This window comes from Oncorhynchus keta, chromosome 32, assembly GCF_023373465.1.
Source record: "Oncorhynchus keta strain PuntledgeMale-10-30-2019 chromosome 32, Oket_V2, whole genome shotgun sequence".
Classification (NCBI taxonomy): domain Eukaryota; kingdom Metazoa; phylum Chordata; class Actinopteri; order Salmoniformes; family Salmonidae; genus Oncorhynchus; species Oncorhynchus keta.
The window spans coordinates 16848098-16873780 of NC_068452.1; the positions used below are offsets into that span (position 1 = coordinate 16848098).

Consider the following 25683-nt stretch of genomic DNA (forward strand, 5'->3'; position numbering starts at 1 on the left):
TGCCAATTATTGTCTGCCCCCCAAATATAACTTAGGCTACAACTTACGCATCCCTCCAATTTCTTAACTTAACTAGGTCATCTGTTTTTGAACAGGTTCAGTGTTTCTTTGTTCCATGTGAAAGGAGTCAGGCTGTTAAATAAGTGGGTCATATATTCCAAAGACTCGAATGCAACCACAGAGACGTCCTCGCTCTGTATAATAGAAAACATCGTTTTAGACATGAGGATGTCTCATAAATTCCATGGTTAAACTTCCAATTGATCATTTTGAAATGGAAAAAAATCAAACTCTGTAGTTTATTCTATCCAAATCTTGCTACATGATACACTTCAGTATCTTACCTGTGTGTTCTTGTAAACATGCTCTGGAAACATGCTCTCGACTTTTCTTTACGGAAACAGAACTAGAAATGGTCAACCCTGAAATAAAGTCATATCAATATCAAAACGTGAACTGTATTGGAATAGTATGCACAAATGAAACATTGTGGTACAGAGAGTGAAGGCATTGGTTATATAAAACGTCCCATAATAAAATACAATAAATTGAGGTCTAATAATGAGATATATTGAGCATCAAATTGTACACATCAAATAGTGGACAGGTGCAAAAATGTGTGTGCTAGTGCATGAATTGCGTCCACCTGCACAGATCGGATGCTGCGGTGTATAAGCAGAACAGAACAGTCAGGTAGATACTCAACCATTTAAAGGCGAGCATGAATATTTGAATTCTCCGTCGTTCGTAGAGACGAGCAGGCCTGCAAGAATAAACCAATTTACCAATGTGTTGTGATAACATTATCGTAGGTAAAACACGTCGGTAAAACACGGTACAGCTTCCAAATGTAGTTAAAACTAGCCCATAACTTTAATCTCGTAGATGGACATTCCTTTCGTCCTTAGTTCTTTGACAATGATTACTTTTCTCCAACCCCAATCCTCAGCTATTGAGAAAAATAGCGGTTCATTGACCGTTTTGGTGTTGTTTGAACAGCAGACTGCTCCTTTAAAAAAGTCCGTCTATAAACAAATGAATGCATGAAAGAATGAAAGGATGAATGACTGAATATATAAACGAATTAATACAAATGATGAGAGAATAATTATTTGATTTGATTATAAAGGAATAACTTCATAGCCTCCACATATACATGTCAGTCAACCATGTTTATAAATAAATTATTCAGTCAGTAAATATATCAGCTGTCAATCTATTAGCCGGGATCAGAAACATGTCACATGTCTCCAATGATGATTATGTGGTTTTCCAACAGACCTCTTCTTCCTCATGGCTTGACTCTGATGTCGAGGAATTTCTTGAACTGCACCAGGTTGTCGCGAACCTCCACTCGCGTGATCTCCCATGCGCATGCGTTGTGTTCCTGGAGAGCATATTATATATAGATATATATGTATTTTATGTCTTCACTCCACTCAACCACAGCAGGTGCGCTGCCAAGGCGTCATATGACACCACAAAGGCGCTTGGAAGTTCCCAGTTTCATATGTGATTTGAGGCAGCGAAATGCATCCTATTTGTGGTGATTTAGAATTTGCTCAGATGAATGTAGCCTCTATTCGAGACCGTTTTTCCAACCGTACCCCACCTGTTTTGAGCCCCATATGTTTAACTACAACAACAAAAAGATTAGCCGTAACAGCAGAAAATGTACATTTGTTTACCTTTTTTTTTGTTGTTGCCTGTTTTACTTGTTATTTTGGCATCAATAAGTTTCACATATCAGTTTGTAAAGAATGTAGAAAAACGACAATAATGATTGAGTTAATAAAGCTGCATACAAACATGGTCTCTTTTTTGCTTTCTTGAGTAAGACAAGTTATCATCGAATATTTTCAGATCGTTCATTGTCTGCTTATATTCCCCTTTTTGTAATCCTTCGGTTCTGACTTGGTGTACAGGGAAAACACTGTGAAGAAGGTTGAATGATTCCCTTGATAAGCCCCAATTTTCAACGGGTGATTCTTAATTATGCTATTGTGAAATGAATCATGAAAAACGTAAAGACAGTGAACAGTTTTCATACATGTCTATACAAAGAATTACATTGGAGCAATGCATTTCGTGATAACAGAATACACTGTGAACCTTTGCATTCTATTAGGCGAATATTAATTCTTATACGTTATTGAATGTGGAACACAATTTCATAGATGGGTTGAAACCGTAGAATTAGCAATTCTAATAATGTAATACTATCTCCATGGTTGGAACGGAAGTTGTATAGGTGCTCAAAGTACACTGTTCAAAACAGGCCAGCTCTGTCCAAAACAGGCCAGCCCTGTCCAGTGATAAAACACACTTAATTGAAAAAGGCATTTGAATATATCTACATTTTGAGAAGATACATTTGACTTGTTTTAATGTCTTTCCTTTATGGATTAGTAGGCTATAGGACTAATTGTACTGCCATCCGTGCATATGTCCTGAGCGTGTTTAATACAAATCTTAATGTCCGCTATGGGGGTGCCATAAGGTTAAATTCTAAGGCTGACTCTTTTCTATGAATATATCAATGATGTAGCTCTTGTTGCTGATGATTCTCTGATCCACCTCTACACAGACGACACCATTCTGTAGACATCTAGCCCTTCTTTGGACACTGTGCTAACAAACCTCCAAACGAGCTTCAACGCCATACAACACTCCTTCCGTGGCCTCCCAACTGCTTTTAATTGCTAGTAAAACTAAGTGCATGCTCTTCCATCGATTGCTGCCGCTGCCTCTTGCATTAATAGCAACACGATTCTGGACGGTTTTGACTTAGAATATGTGAAACAACTACAAATACCTAGGTGTCTGGTTAGCCTGTAAACTCTCCTTCCAGACTCACATTAAGCATCTCCAACCCAAAATTAAATCTAGAATCGGCGTCCTACTTCACAACAAAGCCTCCATCACCCATGCCACCAAACATACCCTCATAAAACTGACTATCCTACCAATCCTTGACTTCGGCGATGTCATTTACTAAATATCCTCCTACACTCTACTTAGCAAACTGGATGTAGTCTATCACAGCGCCATCCGTTTTGTCACCAAAGCCCCATATACTACCCATCACTGCGACCTGTATGCTCTCGTTGGCTGGCCCTCACTACATATTCGTTGCCAGACCCACTAGCTCCAGGTTATCTATACGTTTTTGCTCGGTAAAGTCCCGCCTTATCCCAGATCACTGGTCACCATAGTAACACCCACCCTGAGCACGGCCTCCAGCAGGTATATGCAGGTATATTTCACTGGTCATCCCCAAAGCCAACATTTGCTTGAGCCGCCATTCCTTCCAGTTCTCTGCTGCCAATGACTGGAATTAATTGCAAAAATCACTGAAGCTGAAGACACATGTCTCCCTCTCTAACTTTAAGCATCAGCTGTCAGAGCAGCTTACCGATCACTGAAGCTGTACACAGCCAATCTGTAAATAGCAAACCAAACTACCTCATCCCCATATTATTACTTACCTTCTTGCTCTTTTGCACCCCAGTATCTCTACTTTCGCCTCTATGGCCTGTTTATTGCCTTATCTCCCATACTCTTCTACATTTGCACACACTGCACATAGATTTTTCTATTGTGTTATTGACTGTATGTTTGTTTATGTGTAACTCTGTGTTGTTGTTTTTGTCGCACTGCTTTGCTTTATCTTGGCAGTGTCGCAGTTGTAAATGATAACTTGTTCTCAACTGGCCTACCTGGTTAAATAAAGGTGAAATAGAAAATAACTACATAAAATCACACCTTGGACTTGGATACAGAATGAGCACTCAGATTACCAATATTTAAAAGTATTTTTTATTTTAGTAACTTAACATTTGATGAAGAGCAACAAAAGGCACGGTTTTCAAATAGATAAATAGATTCATAAATAGGCCTACATCAATAAATAACCTTGATAAATAAATAAATAAATATATAAGTAGGCCTACATCAATAAATAACGTTGATAAATAAATAAATATATAAGTAGGCCTACATCAATAAATAGCGTTGATAAATAAATAAATATATAAGTAGGCCTACATCAATAAATAACGTTGATAAATAAATAAATACATTTATAATATTGCTGTTTGACATTGCACATTGCATGATTGTAGAATAGAAGGCTTTAAAAATCAGGCACAATTGTTAAACAAATTAGTAAAAAAAGATCTGCAAGTTCAAATTCCTGTTCTGTTGGACCACAGAAGGCTGTCAGAGGTGTGTTTCAGAATGAATTCAAGGGTGTACAGGAGCTCTTTTCGAACCACTTCCCAGGCGCAGTAACTGAAATTCTGTGAAAATAAAAATAAATGGTTAGGGCAATGTAGAGTAATATTATCCTATGTAGAGATATTATCAAAACAATGTGTCTATTTGTTTTCAACCTATATCCTACCTTTTCTTTTAAAACTGCTGCAATGTTCCCAAAGTATGTCTTCAGGCCCTCTGCCCTGATGGGATAATCACTTGTATCCACACTGCTCATCTGCCAGAAAGGAAGAAAGAGGCAGGCGATGAATAATAATTTAAATGCATCCATTATAGTGTATCTGCTTGTACCCTACTTTTTATTTTAGGACATCCGCGATGTTCCTAAAGTAGGTATTCAGCACCTTTGCCCTGACTAGATAATCACGTTTATCCACACTCCCCATCATCTGACACAATAATAAAATAATTCAAATGTCACCATACCACACTTAAACAGTTAAGCTATCTGTATTGGCCTAGGTATGTACTCACACACTCGCTCTCTTCAATCTGACGGTAGATAATGTTCTGAAAATACTCCAACTTCTGTTGGTCCCACATTTTCGGCAGTTCGTCAGTTCCGAACAATGTGTCGATGTTCTTCAATGTCTCGTAAATAGCCTTAGCAGCACTGCTGCTCAACTGAAACGGACAACAACAATAATTTCAATTAACATAAATGGCCGTGTAAAGTGTTCTACTTTCTAATCCCAACGGTTGCAAATACTCTTTCATGCTGTAAAGAACTCTTGAATATGCTCGCTTGCCCTTACCTGTGGCGCCCCGGAGGTTGCAAATGAGGTGGCTGGGAATGCCATGAAGACATTCTCTTGCAGGCACTCCAGAGGAAAATGACCCCCCTGAAAGAAAGAGAAAACACATTTCTCATGTTGAGCTCTTCAGTTAAACATAGTTGGAGAATACATCTCAAAACAAAAGTAATTTAAAAAATGTACCATGTCTCTCAGTAGGTTGTGGGTTGTTCGCACCAGCTGTCCTTGTAGCTGGCAAGGCATGGGCATCGAGAACACTTGCACGAGGCAGAGGAAGGCGCTCATCCAAGTGATAGTCTGAATTGCCATTCTTATGGTAGTTAGATGATCTGCAACAGATGGTCATTGTTAGTTGAATATAATCCTGAAAAGAATGAATTAATTGAAGCCTGAATCAATGATCAAATGATAGCATGTTGTTGACTTACCTGTTGCCAGTATATTGCAAATTTCCTCCAGTCAGAATTTGGTTTGTGTTCTGATCCCATATCTGCGGATTGTCTTAAATAGTGAGGATTGAATGGATGTACAAAAAGTGAAAGGGTGTCTCTCTAAATTAAGTGTTGAAATGAATGAATTTGGGAAAGTTTTGCCTCGTGAACCGCAAGACCGGATTTCTCTTTTCGTGTGCTCCACTTCCCTCTCATCATGTTTCGAGTTTTCCTTCATAGGAGGAACATTGTCCTAAGTATGTTAAAAAAAATGAACTCATAGGCTTAAAGGAGAAGGAGAAGGAGAGAGAGAGGGAGAGGGGGAGAGAGAGAGAGAATCGACACCTTAACTTTACAATGAATGCAGTAGACCTCTATATGTTTTTATAAACACGATTATTAAACTAATATCACTTTTATGGACTAAGGGAAGGCCTTCTACCATGTTTGTTTGTTAATCGCAAAACTGCTATTTTATTGTTTGTTTGTTTCTCTCGGTGTGTGTGTGTGTGTGTGTGTGTGTGTGTGTGTGTGTGTGTGTGTGTGTGTGTGTGTGTGTGTGTGTGTGTGTGTGTGTGTGTGTCTGCGTGCGTGCGTGCGTGCGTGCGAGTGTATGTGACAGAGGGAGCGAGAGATGCTGATTTAATATTGATCTCGTTCTGTTTGCATCTTCTGTCTCTAATCCCATTCATGTCGGTACATTTCAATTAAACTGTTGATAATAACTGATGATCAAATACAAATCAACCAGCATTTTATGACGTCTGTATCTGAAGAATCAGGCTAACATTACCATTTGACTATTTATTACCGACGTGAGACTATATAAACTAATGTGCTCTGTTGTGGTAACATTATCGTAAGATTAGTAGAAAAATACCTAAATCCTAATTCCTAACAACACTTAGTTTCATCGTCTTGGATATGCTGAGATAAAGGGGCAATTTCTGCGATTTCTAAATCCAATTTTGGACTTTTAAATGAATGATAGACAGGCTACCTATTGACTATTGGAGAATACATAACTTTTAAAGGCCTAATGTGCTCAGTTTACCTCTCTTACCTCAAAAGAACCCAAAATGTACTTTTTTTATGACATTGTTTGAAACAATATACATCTAAACAAATACTGTGTAATTTGAAAATGTATTTGAAACTATAATGTTGATCTCTTGGATGGTCATTACTTGAATCAATAGCTCTCTGACAGCGGTTACTTTTCTCGAACCAGAATAGTGGTTGAGTGACCACTATGGTGTTTAATTTAACTGTAGATTGCCTATAAACAACTAAATGCATGAAAGCCTGAATGGATGAATAAATGGATGACTGGATATATAAATGAATGAGAAAAAAAACAATATAATAATAGATGCATGTATTTTGTCAATTAATAGTGTTATAAAAAAATATTACAAAGCCTTCACAAATAAATAAAACAGTCAGTCAGTAAAAATATCATCCATCTATCTATTAGCCAGCCTCAAGGACACCCAATCTCCAATGATGATTATGAGGTTGTCCATCAGATCGCTTCTTCCTCACCGCTTGACTCTGCAGTCGACTTCGTCACAGCTTGACCATGGTGTCAAGGATTTTTTTAAACTGCACCAGTTTGTAGCGAAGCTCCTCTCCCACGATCTCACCTGCTCATACGCTGTGTTCCAAGGCGCTTGGAAGTTCCCAGTTTCATATGTGATTTGAGGCAGCGAAATGCATCCTATTTGTGGTGGTTTAGAATTTGCTCAGATTAATGTAGCCTCTATTCGAGAGCATTTGATATTGGACCCACCCAGTGGCGACCGGTTTTCCAACCGTAACCCACCTGTTTTGAGCCCCATATGTTTAACTACAACAACAAAATGATTAGCCGTAACAGCCGAAAATGTACATTTGTTTAACTTTTTTGTTGTTGCCTGTTTTACTTGTTATTTTGGCATCAATACGTTTCACATATCAGTTTGTAAAGAATGTAGAAAAACAACAATATTGATTGAGTTAATAAAGCTGCATACAAACATGGTCTCTTTTTTGCTTTCTTGAGTAAGACAAGTTATCATCGAATATTTTCAGATCGTTCATTGTCTGCTTATATGCCCCGTTTTTTAATCCTTCGGTTCTGACTTGGTGTACAGGGAAAACACTGTGAAGAAGGTTGAATGATTCCCTTGATAAGCCCCAATTTTCAACGGGTGATTCTTAACTATGCTATTGTGAAATGAATCATGAAAAACGTAAAGATAGTGAACAGTTTTTATACCTGTCTATGCAAAGAATTACATTGGAGCAATGCATTTCGTGATAACAGAATACACTGTGCACCTTTGCATTCTATTAGGCGAATATTACTTCTAATACGTTATTGATTGTGGAACACAATTTCATAGATCGGTTGGAACCGTAGAATTAGCAATTCTAATAATGTAATACTATCTCCATGGTTGGAACGGAATTTGTATAGGTGCTCAAAGTACACTGTTCAAAACAAGCCAGCCCTGTCCAGTGATAAAACACACTTAATTGAAAAAATGCATTTGAATATATCTACATTTTGAGAAGATACATTTGACTTGTTTTAATGGCTTTCCTTTATGGATTAGTAGGCTATTGTAATGGTTTTCTAATGGTGAAGGAGAGTCGGACCAAACTGCAGCATGGATATTGCGATCCATGTTTAATCAAATAAACGTAACACGAATCAATACAAAAACACTACAAAACAATAAACGAAACGAAAACCGAAAACAGCCTATACTTGTGTCAACTAACACATCACAAGGACATCAAGACACTCAGGACAATCACCCACAACACAACCAAAGAATATGGCTGCCTCAATATGGTTCCCAATCAGAGACAAAGATAAACACCTGCCTCTGATTGAGAACCACTTCAGACAGCCATAGACTTACCTAGAACACCCCACTAAGCTACAATCCCACTACATACAAAAACCCATGTCACACCCTGGCCTGACCAAATAAATGAAGAGAAACACAAAATACTTCAACCAGGGCGTGCCAGCTATAGGACTACTTGTACTGCCATCCGTGCATATGTCCTGAGCGTGTTTAATACAAATCTTAATGTCCGCTATGGGGGTGCCACAAGGTTCAATTCTTAGGCTGACTCTTTTCTATGAATATATCAATGATGTAGCTCTTGCTGCTGATGATTCTCTGATCCACCTCTACACAGACGACACCATTCCAATCAGGTAATGACTAACACCTGCCTCGGTTGGGAACCCATATCCCAGGCCAAACAACAAAAATAGACAAACCAGACACAAGATGAATGCCCGCAGCTCATGTCCTGACCAACACTAAAACAAGAGGAAATACACACTCTACATAGCAAACTGGTTGGACAGCGCCATCCGTTTGCTTTGTTCCTGGAGCACACACAATATGTACATCGTTTTTTTTCAACAATCAACTCAACCACAGTAGGTCTCTTTTTTGCTTTCTTGAGTAAGGCATTTCCAAAATGCAGGTCTTTTAGCCTTGCTCGGTCATTTCAGTGGTGTTGTGGCAGCCAGCCACAAACAAACACTACACAAGAAGTTGGAAATCGCAAATTCAGCAATGAGTGGTTTGGAAGGAATCTGTGGCTATCTGCAAGCATTTCAAAGCAGTTACTAGCCTGCTATTCAGTGGAGTGGGTGTGTGGTAAATCTGGGTTTAACGTTCTCTTTTCCATGTTTAAAGGGATAAACATTCGCATTGGCCATGCTTTCAATCCAGCACGACTTCTGCAGTGTTCAAAAAAACTGGAAACTCTGAACTGTGAAATGTCAGACTTCAGTGCGTTCAAGACAACTCGAAACTCTGAAAAAAAAACGATCTCTGCCTGGGAAAATACGTTTTGAACGGTCATCTAACTCAAGATTGCAAGTTGGGAACTCGGGCCTCTGACGAGGGCTCTGATGTGAAGATTACTGACATCATGTTAAGACAGTTTTTTTTCTGAGTTCCCAGTTTTCTTGAAAGCACCATAAATCCAAACAATTCCAGACTTGAATGATTTTGAATTTGCCCTCTAAGGACCGCTGCGCCACCTTCCTGTTCAAGTGAGCACAGCACAACAAGGCGGAGTTAAAACATTTACTGTATGCTTCTGCATAAAACATTTAACATGCCATGGAGATATGTATACTGTAGCTAATAAAGTAATACTATGTGTATATTGTTTAATAAGCTGTTAGTAGGTCATGTTTATTTTTGTATTTTTGTATTTAAAAAAAAAAATCACCTTTAATTAACCAGGTTGGCTAGTTGAGAACCAGTTCTCATTTGCAACTGCGACCTGGCCAAGATAAAGCAAAGCAGTTCGACACACACAACAACACAGAGTTACACATGGAATAAACAAACATACAGTCAATAATAAAGTAGAAAAATCATATACAGCATGTGCAAATGAGGTAGGATAAGAAAGGTAAGGCAATAAATAGGTCATGATGGCAAAGTAATTACAATATAGCAATTAAACACTGGAATGGTAGGATGTGCAGAAGATGAATGTGCAAGTAGAGATACTGGGGTGCAAAGGAGCAAGATAAATAAATACAGTATGGGGATGAGATAGATGGGCTATTTCCAGATGAGCTATGTACATGTGCAGTGATCTGTGAGCTGCTCTGACAGCTGGTGCTTAAAGCTAGTGAGGGAGGTAAGAGTCTCCAGCTTTAGTGATTTTAGCAGTTCGTTCCAGTCATTGGCTGCAGAGAACTGGAAGGAGAGGCGGCCAAAGGAAGAATTGGCTTTGAGGGTGACCAGTGAGATATACCTGCTGGAGTGCGTGATATGGGTGGGTGCTGCTGTGGTGACCAGTGAGCTGAGACAAGGCGGGGCTTTACCTAGCAGAGACTTGTAGATGACCTGGAGTCAGTGGGTTTGGCGATGAGTATGAAGCGAGGGCCAGCCAACGAGAGCATACAGGTCGCAGTGGTGGGTAGTATATGGGGATTTGGTGACAAAATGGATGGCACTGTGATAGACTGTATCCAATTTGTTGAGTAGAGTGTTGGAGGCTATTTTGTAAATGTCATCACCGAAGTCGAGGATCGGTAGGATGGTAAGTTTTACGAGGGTATGTTTGCAACATGAATGAAGGATGCTTTGTTGCGGAATAGGAAGCCAATTCTAGATTTCATTTTGGATTGGAGATGTTCAATGTTAGTCTGGAAGGAGAGTTTACAGTCTAACCAAACACCTAGGTATATGTAGTTGTCCACATATTCTAAGTCAGAACCGTCCAGAGTAGTGATGCTGGACAGGCGGGCAGGTGCGGGCAGCGATCGGTTGAAGAGCATGCTTTTAGTTTTACTTGCATTTAAGAGCAGTTGGAGACCATGGAGGTTAGTTAGCACAGTGTTCAAAGAAGGGCCAGAGGTATACAGAACTATGTCGTCTGCGTAGAGGTGGATCAAAGAATCACTCGCAGCAAGAGCGACATCATTGATGTATACAGAGAAGGGAGTCGGCCCAAGAATGAACCCTGTGGCACCCCCATAGAGACTGCCAGATGTCTGGACAACAGGCCCTCCGATTTGACATACTGAACTCTCAGAGAAGTATCAGAGAAGTAGTTGGTGAACCAGGCGTGGCAATCATTTGGGAAACCAAGGCTGTCGAGTCTGCCAATAAGAATGTTGTGATTGACAGAGTCGAAAGCCTTAGCCAGGTCGATGAATACACAGTAAGCACAGTAATGTCTCTTATCGACTGTGGTTATGATATAATTTAGGACCTTGAGCGTGGCTGAGGTGTATCGATGACCAGCTCTATTACCAGATTGCATAGCGGAGAAGGTGCGGTGGGATTATATATGATTGGTGATCTGTTTGTTAACTTGGCTTTCGAAGACCTTAGAAAGGCAGGGTAGAATAGATATAGATAGGTCTGTAGTAGTTCGGGTCTAGATTGTCTCCCCCTTTGAAGAGGGGGGGATGACCGCGGCAGCTTTCCAATCTATGGGAATCTCAGACGATACGAAATAGGGTTGAACAGGCTAGTAATAGGAGATGCAACAATTTTGGCAGATCATTTTAGAAAGAGAGACTCCAGACTGTCTAGCCCGGCTGATTTGCAGGGGTCCAGATTTTGCTGCTCTTTCAGAACATCAGCTATTTGGATTTGGGTGAAGGAGAAGTGGGGGAGGTTTGGGCGAGTTGCTGTGGGGAGCGCAGGGCTGTTGACCGGGATAGGGGTAGCCAGGTGGAAAGCATGGCCAGCCGTAGAAAAAGGCCTATTGAAATTCTCAATTATAGTGGAGGAGGTGCTCTATTCTCCATGGACTTTACAGTGTACCAGAACTTTTTGAGTTTGTGCTACAGGATGAACATTTCCGCTTGAAAATGCTACCCCTAGCTTTCCTAACTGCCTGTGTATATATTAACTTCCCTGAAAAGTTGCATATCACGGGGGCTGTTCGATGCTAATGCAGAACTCCACAGGATGTTTTTGTGCTGGTCAAGGCCAGTCAGGTCTGGAGAGAACCAAAGGCTATATCTGTTCCTGGTTCTTCATTTTTTGAATTGGGCATGCTTATTTAAGATGGTGAGGAAGGCACATTTAAAGAATAACCAGGCATCCTCTACTGACGGGATGAGGTCAATATCCTTCCAAGATACCAGGGCCAGGTTGATTAGAAAGCTAGCTGAAGTGTTTTAGTGAGCGTTTGACAGTGATGAGGGGTGGTCGGTCGTTAGCAGACCCATTACGGATGCAGGCAATGAGGCAGTGATCGCTGAGATCTTGGTTGAAAACAGCAGAGGTGTATTTGGAGGGCAAGTTGGTTAGGATGATATCTATGAGGGTGCCCATGTTTACGGATTTGGGGTTGTACCTGGTGGGTTCATTAATAATTTGTCTGAGATTGAGGGCATCGAGCTTAGATTGTGGGCATCATGCTTAGATGCTTAACACCCCGGATGGCCGGGTATGGTAGGATGTGAGTACATTGGAGGTAAACCTAGGCATTAAGTAATGATGAGAGAGATATTGTCTCTAGAGACGGTTAAACCAGGTGATGTCACCGCATATGTGGGAGGTGGAACTAAATAGTAAGTTAAGGCATATTGAGCAGGGCTAGAGGCTCTTCTGTGAAATAAGACAATAATCACAAACCAGGACAGTAATGTACAAGGGCTATCTGTAACACTTTACTGGGAGGCTTGGCAGAGGTAGACATGCTTGATTTGATTTGGGTAATTAATGTTAGTGGAGGGTGAGCTGCACACGGCGGACTTCCTGCTAGGGTACACCACCTCAGTGCTAACAGTAGAACTCTGGTACATAGGAATATGATTGCTGCATACAATAGCTGTAGGATCATTCAGGGCAGTAAAGAGGGACATACTTACATGTTGTCTTCCAATACCCCTGGGATAATATACATTTGCTGAAGCATTATGATAACTCAGCAACACAATGGTAGGGATTAAATGAGCTGGGCTTGGGTTAGTGAATTCACTGTGCACCTTTTCAGTCTATTCTGTGGATATTGTTCCTATTGATTGAGGAACACAATTTCATAGATGGGTTGGAACCACAGAATTAGGAATTCTAATAATGTAATAGTATCTCCATGGAATGAATGAAAGTTGTACAGGTGCTCAAAGTACACTGTTCAAAACAGGCCGCCCTGTCCAGTGATAAAACACACTTCATTGAATTTTAAAATGTTTAATATACAGTTGAAGTCGGAAGTTTACAGACACTTAGATTGGAGTCATTAAAACTAGTTTTTCAACCAGTCCACAAATGTATTGTTAGCAATCTATAGTTTTGGAAAGTCAGTTAGGACATCTACTTTGTGCATGACACAAGTCATTTTTTCCAACAATTGTTAACAGACAGATTATTTCACTTATAATTAATTGTATCACAATTCCAGTGGGTCAGAAGTTTACATACACTAAGTTGACTGAGCCTTTAAACAGCTTGAAAAATTCCAGAAAATTATGTCATGGCTTTAGAAGCTTCTGATAGGCTAATTGAAATAATTTGAGTCAATTTGAGGTGTACCTGTGGATGTATTTGAAGGCCTACCTGGGAAATTCCAAATAAATCAGCCAAGACCTCAGAAAAAAAATGGTTGACCTCCACAAGTCTGGTTCATCCTTGGGAGCAATCTGTTCAAACAATAGTACGCAAGTGTAAACACCATGGGAACATGTAGCGGTCATACCTCTCACGAAGGAGACGAGTTCTGTCTCCTAGAGATGAACTTACTTTGGTGTGATCAGTGCAAATCAAACCCAGAACAACAGCAAAGGACCTTGTGAAGATGCTGGAGGAAACAGGTACACAAGTATATATATATCCACAGTAAAACGAGTCCTATATCAACATAAACGAAAGGCCACTCAGCAAGGAAGAAGCCACTGCTCCAAAACCTCCATAAAAAAGCCGAAGAACACCATTCCGACCGTGAAGAACGTGTGTGGCAGCATTATGTTGTGGGGGTGCTTTGCTGCAGGAGGCACTGGTGTAATTCACAAAATAGATGGCATCATGAGGATGGAAAATTATGTGGATATATTGAAGCAACATCTCAAGACATCAGTCAGGAAGTTACATTTTTCGCAAATGGGTCTTCCAATTGGACAATGACCCCAAGCATACTTCCAAAGTTGTGGCAAAATGGCTTAAAGACAACAAAGTAAAGGTATTGGAGTGGCCATCACAAAGCCCTGACCTCAATTCCATAGAAAATGTGTGGGCAGACCTGAAAGAGCGTGTGCGAGCAAGGAGACCTTACAAACCTGACTCAGTTACACCAGCTCTGCCAGGAGGAATGGGCCAGAATTCACCAAATTCGTTGTGGAAGGCTACCAGAAACATTTGACCCAAGTTAAACAATTTAAAGGCAAGGCTACCAAATACGAATTGAGTGTATGTAAACCCACTGGAAATGTGATGAACGAAATAAAGCTGAAATAAATCATTATCGCTACTATTATTCTGACATTTCACATTCTTAAAATAAGGTGATGATACTAACAGACCTAAAACAGGGAATATTTACTTGGGTTAAATGTCAGGAATTGTGAAAAACTGATTTTAAATGTATTTGGCTAAGGTGTATGTAAACATCCGACTTCAACTGTAAATATTGGCTAGGTTATTAGCTATAACAGCCTATACGCGACCTATGCTTTCAAGTGCTAATAACTTTGCGTAAACCGATAAAAAAAAGTCGGATAACAATATTGTCAAAGTCTAAATAAAATCCATACTTCTTAAGAAATGTAGCCATATAAGACATTCATTTTGTGGGTTTCCTTCAAAGTTAGTCCGAAATATTGCTCCGCAGCTCCGGAAAGTCCTCTGCTGTTGCGCTTCAAATTAAAAGGAATGGGAGACGTCAGCGTCACTACTCTGATCTTTCTACTTTCATTTTCACAATGACGTAACCAACGTTCACCCTACAGTTGTCTGCTGGTGATGCAATGTTCACAAGCAACGAGAACATGATTTGTTAGAACTTTCTATTGGTCGTTTTCTTTTCAAGGGGAAAATTAGAAATAATACGTGACTATAGTTCCTTGGTTTAGGCTACGATATCAGGATATTTTTCCTGAATAGTGTTGACAGGTCTATAACCTACTGTTGTGTGTGTGTTTGTGTGTGTGTTTCATGGCCTTGTGCACGTTTTTGAATGACTATGCAAGGTCAACTCTTGGCATTGGTTTATTTCTCCCTTTTTGTGTAGAATATTGGGAATAATTAATAATGTACAAAGCCTGTACAACTGTAAAGATCATATACTGTAAGGAAGTGGTCACCAAAACTATCGTCAAGGCCCTGGAGACCAGCATGTTCCAACCCAGTACGATCACACCTGTTCCATCAGGGTCTTCATAAGATGTCATATAGGTGGTTTCATACATTCATATACAAGCATTTCGCTACACCCGTTATTACATCTGCTAAATATGTGCATATGCGACCAATTACATTTGATTTGATAAAAAACAATATTTCAGTATTAAATACATTTCATCATTACAATAACAACCACTTCTTATCAGGTTGCAATAATAAATATAGTATGCAAAGGCCTTCATAAATACAAAAAAATAAATGCAGGAAAACATTGTTACATTGTGTTTAGCCTAAATCAATCACATAATTATTCAGTATAAAAATTGTTTTTACTCCAGAGTTGTGAATACATTGCAACACAATAAATGAATAGATTAAAAAACAAAAATAAGCATGTAAATAAATAGTTGAATAAATAGACATAAATAATCTCTACACCACACGAACGTAACGCTCATTGACTACTTAATGTCATGTCTAGTCTTTGTAGGTGTGCCAGCACCACTGACCTTATGTCTTCCCAGCCGCTTGCGCTGTATTCCTGCATAAATAAAATACAATTGTTAAGATTTTAGAATAGACAAATGTTGTATCATCACATAAATGCATCTAGATTTGGTGAATGTACTCTCTTTGTAAGACAAATTGATCAACCTACCGCGAGTTTCAAATCATTCACAAGGAATTTGAAGTAAAGGCTCATCTTTTTGTTCACACTTTTGACAGATTTTGATAGTCTAGTTTTCATAACCTTTACCTGTTGGAACAACATACAAATAATTAATTTAATATCATAATTTGTCATTATAATATAATAGGATAGGATAATGTTTTCCTTTTTGCGTTAATGTTAAGAGGCACAAATTACTTACGCATTGGTCCAGCTCCGAGGTCTGGCTATAGAGATCATTCATAAACTTGTCAAATGCTTTCTGGTTAGAGGAGGTGGACTCGTATTTACCACTGCTGTACAATTTCTTTATAGCATTCAGAGTTTGCGAAATGAAGGCAATCTGTTCGTCAGCCTAGAAGAAGAGTGATTTGTATTAGTGCATGCCTTACTCTAAAATTGCTCAAATATATTTTTCTCCCATCAATCTGAACACAATACTCCATAATGACAAAGCCAAAACATGTTTTTAGACATTTTTGCAAATTTATGAAAAAAAAGTGCTTTGTCATTTGGGCTCCCGAGTGGCACAGCAGTCTAAGGCCCTGCATCTCAGTGCTTGAGGTGTCACTACATAAGCTGGTTCGATTCCAGGCTGTATCACAATCGGCCGTGTTTGGGGACAAATCATTATGGGGTATTGTGTGTAGATTGATGAGGGGGGAAATGAACCACTTTAGAATAATGCTGTAACCTAACAAAATGTGGAAAAAGTAAATGGCCCTGAATCCTTTCTGAGTTAACTGTCCACTCTTAGAAAAAAAGGTGATGGATGAAAAAGTCATTTTTCTTAAAGAGTTGAGGCTATGCATATTTCCTACCTTTAAATGATCGACTTGTCTGTATTGCTTGTCAGGGAAAGTGATGTGAGGTTCCCCAGAGACATTATGACCCTGAGATGCCAAAATATTTCAAACAAATATTGCATTATTATAACTGTACATAAAGGAGTCAGGGAATTAAATTGAACACACAACAGCACATGAAATGTTGAAAAGATGGCAAGAGCTCAATGACCAGGACCAAGTGAAAAACATCACAGTATCCTACCATTTTCTGAAGCATAGTTATGGTGTTGTTGCTGAACACTTGGAACATGCTCGGAGACCGAGGAGGTGTCTTCATCCAAATGCATCCGATGGTTTTATGCCAGGTGCAAATCATCAGGACCAAGCACATCCAAAGGCTGATTGAACTCATTTTAGCTTGGGGCTATTGTAGTTCTCGGTCTGTCCACAATCAACGTGGTGTTGCACTCCTGAAAGATAGCCTATTTTGTATAATTCCAACAAAAAAAAAATGTTTTTACGAAAAGGATAAAGAGAGAAATTGTTCTTCCTGATAGATCAATTTCTCAAATTTCCGGGTTCTGCCATGCTCCAACCTGTGTCGATCCTTTATACAATAACTCTGCAAGGTGTTCCAAAAGTGAAAGGCGGAAGTCCCCGTACACTTTAATACCTGAGAGTGTTGTGGAGGCCAGGTCATCTGATTCAGCACTCCATCATTCTCCTCCTTGGTCAAATAGCCCATACACAGCCTGACGGTGTGTTGGGTAATTGTCCTGTTGAAAAACAAATGATAGTCCCACTAAGCACAAACCAGATCTGATGGTGTATCGCTGCAGAATGCTGTGATAGTCATGCTGGTTAGGTGTGTCTTGAATACTGAATAAATCACAGACAGTGTCACCAGCAAAGCACCCTCACACCTCCTCCTACATGCCTCACGGTGGGAACGATACATGCGGAGATCATCCCTTCACCTCACAAAGACGTGTCTCAGAAAGACACAGCGTTTGGAACCAAAAATCTCAAATTTTGACCCATCAGACCAAAGGGCAGATTTTCACCGGTCTAATGACCATTGCTTGTGTTTCTTGGCCTAAGCAAGTCTATTTTCTTAGTGGTGTCCTCTACTAGTGGTTTATTTGCAGCAATTCGACCATGAAGGCCTGATTCACGCAGTCTCTTCTGAACAGATGATGTTGAGGTGTGTCTGTTCCTTGAACTCCGTGAATTATTTGTGCTGCAATTTCTGAGGCAGGTACTCTAATGAACTTATTCTCTACAGCAGAGGTATCTCTAGGTCTTCCTTTCCTTTGGCTGTCCTCATGAGAGGTAGTTTCATTCTAGCGCTTGATCGTTTTTCCCGACTGCACTTGAAGAAACTTTCAAAGTTCTTGACATTTTTCAGATTGACTCACCTTCATGTCTTAAAGTAATGATGGACTGTTGTTTCTCTTTGCTTATTTTAGCTGTTCTTTCCAAAATATGGACTTGGTCTTTAAACAAATAGGGCTGTCTTCTGTGTACCACCCCTAACTTGTCACAACACAACCGATTGGCTCAAACGCATTAAGAAGGAAATATATTCCAAAAATGTACTTTTAACAAGGCACAACTGTTAATTGAAATGCATTCCAGGAGACTACATCGTGAAGCTGGATGAGAGAATGCTAAGAGTGTACAAAGCTGTCATAAAGGTGGATACTTTGAAGAATCAAAAATACAAAATATATTTTGATTTGTTTAACACTTTTTTTTTGCTTACTACATGATTCCATATGTGTTATTTCAAAGTTTTGATGTGTGCACTATTATTCTACAATGTAGAATGGCATAAAAATAAAGAACAAACCTGAGTAGGTGTGTCCAAACTTTTGACTGGACCTGTACATGATGGGAAATATTGCTCTCTGACTCTTTGGTATCACGTTTCAAGTGTCACTCCTATGATTCATCCTCATGGCTGGTCCCAAATAGATAAAATGTATTTTAAACACAAGGCTTGTCAATAAGGCTATATTGAATAACACCAAGACCCGCATTTATAAAGCATCTCAGGGGTGCTTTTGCCTTTTAGATTACAATGAATGGACAGAGGGGGTCCTGATCCTCGATCAGCACTCCTACTCTGAGGCACTTTATGAATACATTCCCAGCAGAATAGTTAGGCCACATCTCATATTTTAGCCTACAATATGACATTTCAGGATGAAACCATCTATGACATCTTATCAAGACCCTGATGGAACAGGTGTGTTCTACTGGGTTGGAACAAAAGCCTGCACCTCCTCCTTCTGGTCTCCAGTACCGTGCAAGACAGTTTTGGTGACCACTTCCCTACAGTATATTATATTTACAGTTGTTAAAGAAAACGACAAAATAGAACGTTCCAACAAATCATGTTGTCATTGCTTGTCAACATTGCATCACCAGCAGACAACAGTAGGGTGAAAGTTGGTTGCGTCATTGTGAAAATGAAAGTTGAGTGGTGGGGGTAGGGCTCGGACGTCTCCAATTCACTTTTCAGTTGTATCGCAACATCAGAGGACTGCGGAACAGTATTTCGGACTACCTTTGAAAGAAACACACTAAATTAATGTATTATATGGGTTTTGTGGGTTTTATTTCGACTTCGACGATTTTGTTCATCAGCCTTTTTTCTTTTAAATCGTTCACGCGAAGTTATTAGCAGTTGAAAGCAATGCTCGCGAATAGCCTATTCTCGCTAATAGCCTAGCCGATATGTACATTTAATAATCTTATATTTTGGTTCAACTATAATTCAAAGCTGATTTCAAGGAGAATGTGTATAGATTTACTGGGATTTGTTGGTCCAGAAGACGGAGGAGGCATGCAATTCTTATTGCTGCATGTTGTAGTCTGGAAAATGAAAGTCCCCGCCTCCGGTAGGTTGATCGGGGGAAATTCTCCATACAGTTTTCCCTTTCCTAACTCCACAGTAAAACTACTTAACACCGCCAAGATGTTCAAACTAATCTGGAAAGCTAAAAGCAAAATAAACTGCTCTTTACAATGTGTACAATGCAGAGTTGGACGTGTCTTTTTCTTATTCTTTGCAGTATGCAGAGCGTGTGTCAGTGCTGTGACTGGATCCAACACCACTTCGGTCACTTGAGCGCAGAATACCTTTCCCAGCTGGAGCAGATGGTGAGTTATCAGCACACTGTAAGAGGAGACTGAATGCATGTATTAAGGACAGCAAAACAATCAACCAAGTAAAATAGTCATATGTTTCATGTTTAGCCTCTGTATTAGAAAACTGTTAGCGCCATTTTACAATGTATCTTCAAATATAGGCTAAGGCTATAATGACAGAGCGGTCCAGAGAGGCTATCTACATTAGGCCTACTGTACTTGCAGTATAAGCTATACTTTATGTCAGTCTTGATTGCTCTATAAGTATTTGACACGTGACTTGACATACTATATTGATTGTTTTCCAGGGAGGAGATATCACAAAGCAGAATGCCCCTGTCCTTTTCCCAACATCACTTTACAGACACATATATGATGCCGAGGTAAAGACTCTAATTGTGACTTATCATGTTCTGATATACTTTGGTATAGTGGTCTTGACCCTATGTAATATTGATGCCATAACGGAAGCCTATACTGTTTCTAACCTTTTTCTTCTTCTTTTGTATCATCCTGTGTAGTTTGAGGACAAAGTCAGATTCCTGAACGAGACCATCTATCAAATCATAAAACTGTTTGATGGGAATAGGAATAGGAAGTCAGTCACCTGGGACAAGAAACACCTGGACGATTTCCTCAACATTCTCGAACGCCAATTTGAGAACCTTAGTTCCTGTGTAAGTAACAAGTCTATTTTAAAGTATCAGTGTTTAGGCCAGGGCTCTCCAACCCTGTTCATGGAGAGGTACCCTCCTGTAGGTTTTTGCTCCAACCCCAGTTGTAAACTAACCTGACTCAATTTATCAACCACCTAATGAATCAGGTGTGGAAGGTAGTTCTCCAGGAACAGGATCAGAAAGCCCTGGTTTAGGTGTAGCCTACTAACTCTACAAGTGAAAAAAATCTACACATAAAATGCATTCGGAAAGTATTCAACCCCTTGACTTTTTCCACATTTTGTTACGTCTGCCTTATTCTAAAATGGATTAAATACACGTTTCCCCTCATCAATCTACACAATTCTCCATAATGACAAAGTGTTCACAATAAAAAAAATGAAATATCACTTTTACGTAAGTATTCAGACCCTTTACTCAGTACTTTGTTGAAGCACCTTTGGCAGTGATTACAGCCTTGAATCTTCTTAGTTATGAAGCTACTGTCACGTCTTGATCTGTTTCACCTGTCCTTGTGCTCGTCTCCACCCCCTTCCAGGTGTTGCCCATCTCCCCATGGGTACTTATACCTGTGTTTTCTGTCTGTCTGTACCAGTTCGTTTTGTCCGTTCAAACCTACCAGCGTTCAAACCTACCAAACCTACCCTTGCTCCTGTTTTCGATAATCCCTGTTCGCTGGTTTCCCGGTTTTGACGTTTCCTGCAAGCCCTGAGCCTCCCTGCCATCCTGTACCTTGCCTCGACTCTGGATTACCGACCTCTGCCTTACCCGAAACTGAGTCCGTCCGCCTGCTGTTCCGGTGTCTTATACCCTCTCTGGATTATTGACCCCTGTCTTGACCTGTCGTATGCCTGCCCCTGTTTGAAGAATAAACGTTTGTTTCTTCAACACTGTCCGCACCTTGGTTATACCATAAAACGTGATACCTACAAGCTTGGCACACCTGTATTTGGAAAGTTTCTGCCATTCTTCTCTGCAGATCCTCTCATGATCTGTTAGGTTGGATAGGGAGCGTAGGGCACAGCTATTTTCAGGTCAAGTCTGGGCTCTGTCTGGGCCATTCATGGACATTCAGATACTTGTCCCAAAGCCACTCCTGCGTTGTCCTGTTGGAAGGTGAACCTTCACCCCAGTCTGATGTCCTGAGCGCTCTGGAGCAGGTTTTCATCAAGGATCTCTCTGTACTTTGCTCCACTCATCTTTCCCTCGATCCTGCAAGGTTTCCTCCAAACGTATTGCTTGGCATTCAGGCCAAAGAGTTCAATCTTGGTTTCATCAGACCAGAGAATCTTGCTTCTCATGCTTTGAGAGTCCTTTAGGTGCCTTTTGGCAAACTCCAAGCGGGCTGTCATGTGCCTTTTACTGAGGAGTGGCTTCCGTCTGGCCACTTTACCATAAAGGCCTGATTGGTGGAGTACTGCAGAGATGGTTGTCCTTCTGGAAGGCTCTCATCTCCACAGAGGAAACCTGGAGCTCTGTCAGAGGGACCATAGGGCTCTTGGTCACCCCCCTGACAAAGGAGCTTCTCTCCCGATTGCTCAGTTTGGCCTGGTGGCCAACTCTAGGATGAGTCTTGGTGGTTACAAACTTCTTTCATTTAAGAATGATGGAGGCCACTGTTTCTTGGGGACCTTCAATGGCACAGAAATGTTTTGGTACCCTTTCGCAGATCTGTTCCTCGAAACAATCTTGTCTCGGAGCCTTACAGACAATTTCTACAACCTCAAGACCTGGTTTTTGCTCTGACATGCACTGTCAACTCTAGGACCTTATATAGACAGGTGTGTGCCTTCCAAATAATGTCCAAACAGTTGATTTTACCTCAAGTGGACCCCAATCAAGGATGATCAATGGAAACAGGATGCACCAGAGCTCAATTTTGAGTCTCAAGTTAAAGGGTCTGAATAGTTGAAGGTATTTACATATGTTTTTGCGTTGTCATTAATGGGTATTGTGTGTATTTTGATGAGGATTTTTTTTCTTTAATCCATTTTAGAATAAGGCTGTAATTGATCAAAATGTGGAAAAGCGGAAGAGGTCCGAATACTTCCCGAATGCACTGTATATAGGTTATTACAGATTTTGAGCCAGTTTGCAACATCACAAAAATAATACTGATTCAATGAGAAATGCAAAATATTGTGGTTTATAATTAACAGACATTTTTTGTGTAGGCTTTGGTGAGTATCTTCATTATGGCAAATCAAGTTTGATATTTTGAAGTCGAAATTGCTAATTTTAGAATCCTTTTTACACCTTGAACGCACAATTTTTTTTTCCATTTCCTGCCATTCTCAGGAAAAAACCCCAGATCAAATGAAGATGCTACATCTGTATGACGCTAATGTTTTGTTTAATTTTGTCCAACAGGTATCACCTGCCGTGAAACCTGAGAAGAGACTGAAACGGTACTTCAGGAATTTGAATAGAAAAGTTCTGAGAAAAATGGTGAGTTTGGTTTCGTATGGAAATATGTTTAATAGTTGTAATCACATTAATATAAACTAGGCTTGGCTTAACAGGAGACGTGTTCATTAAAAAAAGGGTTCTGGGGCCATATGTATCAAGTGTCTCAGAGAAGAACGGCTGATCTAGTATCAGGTCTTCTCTCAGGTCTCCTCTGTCCTATTTATAGTGATCTAAAAGGCAAAGATGATCCTAAATCAGCCTACTCCGAGAAGCTTTATACACTGCTAAAAAAATAAAGGGAACACTAAAATAACACATCCTAAATCTGAATGAATGAAATATTCTTATTAAATACTTTTTTCTTTACATAGTTGAATGTGCTAACAACAAAATCACACAAAAATTATCAATGGAAATCAAATTTATCAACCCATGGAGGTCTGGATTTGGAGTCACACTCAAAATTAAAGTGGAAAACCATAACTACATGCTGATCCAACTTTGATGTAATGTCCTTAAAAGAAGTCTAAATGAGGCTCAGTAGTGTGTGTGGCCTCCACGTGCCTGTATGACCTCCCTACAATGCCTGGGCATGCTCCTGATGAGGTGGCGGATGGTCTCCTGAGGGATCTCCTCCCAGACCTGGACTAAAGCATCCGCCAACTCCTGGACAGTCTGTGGTGCAACGTGGCGTTGGTGGATGGAGCGAGACATGATGTCCCAGATGTGCTCAATTGGATTCAGGTCTGGGGAACGGGCGGGCCAGTCCATAGCATCAATGCCTTCCTCTTGCAGGAACTGCTGACACACTCCAGCCACATGAGGTCTAGCATGGTCTTGCATTAGGAGGAACCCAGGGCCAACCGCACCAGCATATGGTCTCACAAGGGGTCTGAGGATCTCATCTCGGTACCTAATGGCAGTCAGGCTACCTCTGGCGAGCACATGGAGGGCTGTGCGGCCAAAGAAATGCCACCCCACACCATGACTGACCCACCGCCAAACCGGTCATGCTGGAGGATGTTGCAGGCAGCAGAACGTTCTCCACGGCGTCTCCAGACTCTGTCACGTCTGTCACATGTGCTCAGTGTGAACCTGCTTTCATCTGTGAAGAGCACAGGGCACCAGTGGCAAATTTGCCAATCTTGGTGTTCTCTGGCAAATGCCAAATGTCCTGCACGGTGTTCGGCTGTAAGCACAACCCACACCTGTGGACATCGGGCCCTCATACCATCCTCATGGAGTCTGTTTCTGACCATTTGAGCAGACACATGCACACTTGTGGCCTGCTGGAGGTCATTTTGCAGGGCTCTGGCAGCAGTGCTCCTCCTGCTCCTCCTTGCATAAAGGCGGAGGTAGCGGTCCTGCTGCTGGGTTGTTGCCCTCCTACGGCCCCCTCCACGTCTCCTGATGTACTGGCCTGTCTCCTGGTAGCGCCTCCATGTTCTGGACACTACGCTGACAGACACAGCAAACCTTCTTGCCACAGCTCACATTGATGTGCCATCCTGGATGAGCTGCACTACCTGAGCCACTTGTGTGGGTTGTAGACTCCGTCTCATGCTACCACTAGAGTGAAAGCACCGCCAGCATTCAAAAGTAACCAAAACATCAGCCAGGAAGCATAGGAACTGAGAAGTGGTCTGGTCACCACCTGCAGAACCACTCCTTTATTGGGGGTGTCTTGCTAATTGCCTATAATTTCCACCTGTTGTCTATTCCATTTGCACAACAGCATGTGAAATTTATTGTCAATCAGTGTTGCTTCCTAAGTGGACAGTTTGATTTCACAGAAGTGTGATTGACTTGGAGTTACATTGTGTTGTTTCAGGGTTCCCTTTATTTTTTTGAGCAGCGGCACCAGTCCTTTATTTGTTGTTCAAGACGATATGGTCATTATGTTGACAAGAAAGTTCCCCCCACTAAGATTTCAAATGTTCTATGTTTTTCAGAACTACAGTGCAGAGGCGTGGGAGCTCATCAGGAAAGAGACAAAACGTCATCTGCAAAGATTGGATATCCTTGTGGGACAGATGTACTGAGCATCCATACTCATCTCAGACGTTTCCCACTTACCAGTTTATAAAGCATGAATACAATCATGTATGACCCTGTTAGTTTATTTATTATATTTAAATACGTAAATTATTGTTTTTTATTTTCATAAATTATTATTTATATTTTGTATTTCTCTTTTGTACCTGTATTGAACTGAAACGTATTGCCTGTGCACTTGAAAATCAATGAAAAAAGAATATTGAAATTGTGAATAAAAACTTATTGTGTATTAAATTGTCCAGATTTCGTTCTTGTCAGAAACCAACGAGAGTGGATTGATAATATTGAGCAGCCTAATCCAATCATCAGAGGGGATGCAGATTAAACTTGTCGCTGATCTGTCACATGACAGTTTCTACTTGAAGTTTATGTACTGTGTGCTTGCAGCTTTGTTTCTTTGTGTCATTTATTTTTATTGTGTTTTTGTACTTTGTGAGGGTTACTATTTCATGTTTTTCTTGTTCTTGTGTGGTCATCACACTGGGGCAGTGGGCTGAAGGGGAGTGGGGAGATCTGGATGAGGTGTAGAGTATAATCTGGGGGACCAGGAACTTTTAGCTCCCACTTGCCATTGTGGGATGTTTATTTATAAATTCTGTCCAATGTATTATATGTATTATGTTTT

General features: G+C 40.4%; 3 protein-coding genes across 6 annotated transcripts in view; 1 reads left to right on the forward strand and 2 right to left on the reverse strand.

The window, feature by feature from the left end:
- LOC118380663 (interferon a3-like) overlaps positions 1-25285 on the forward strand; it is a 40446-nt gene extending 15161 nt beyond the window's left edge. For 2 of the 4 annotated variants that reach the window (XM_052490708.1, XM_052490707.1), the window contains exons 2-6: positions 19839-19926; positions 20223-20297; positions 20436-20591; positions 22962-23039; positions 24953-25285. In XM_052490708.1, coding sequence (XP_052346668.1) covers positions 19839-19926; positions 20223-20297; positions 20436-20591; positions 22962-23039; positions 24953-25042 — 487 coding nt within the window. In that variant the 3' untranslated portion in view covers positions 25043-25285. Of the gene's footprint in view, positions 1-19255; positions 19665-19746; positions 19927-20222; positions 20298-20435; positions 20592-22961; positions 23040-24952 lie in introns of those variants that run through there. The other 2 variants (XM_035767643.2, XM_035767641.2) reach the window with 2 other exon arrangements.
- Positions 4166-5353, reverse strand: LOC118365758 (interferon alpha-6-like). Its single transcript, XM_035748115.2, has 5 exons — positions 5217-5353; positions 5034-5120; positions 4753-4902; positions 4406-4495; positions 4166-4301 (listed from the first exon to the last, which is right to left on the reverse strand). The coding sequence occupies exons 1-5, from the start codon at positions 5340-5342 to the stop codon at positions 4188-4190; spliced, it is 567 nt and encodes a 188-aa protein (XP_035604008.2). The 5' UTR covers positions 5343-5353; the 3' UTR covers positions 4166-4187.
- Positions 15755-17170, reverse strand: LOC118380664 (interferon a3-like). Its single transcript, XM_035767644.1, has 5 exons — positions 17021-17170; positions 16792-16863; positions 16173-16325; positions 15959-16057; positions 15755-15841 (listed from the first exon to the last, which is right to left on the reverse strand). Exons 1-5 carry the CDS (start codon positions 17168-17170, stop codon positions 15755-15757), a joined length of 561 nt encoding a protein of 186 aa, XP_035623537.1.
- Positions 25286-25683: the final 398 nt, after the last annotated feature.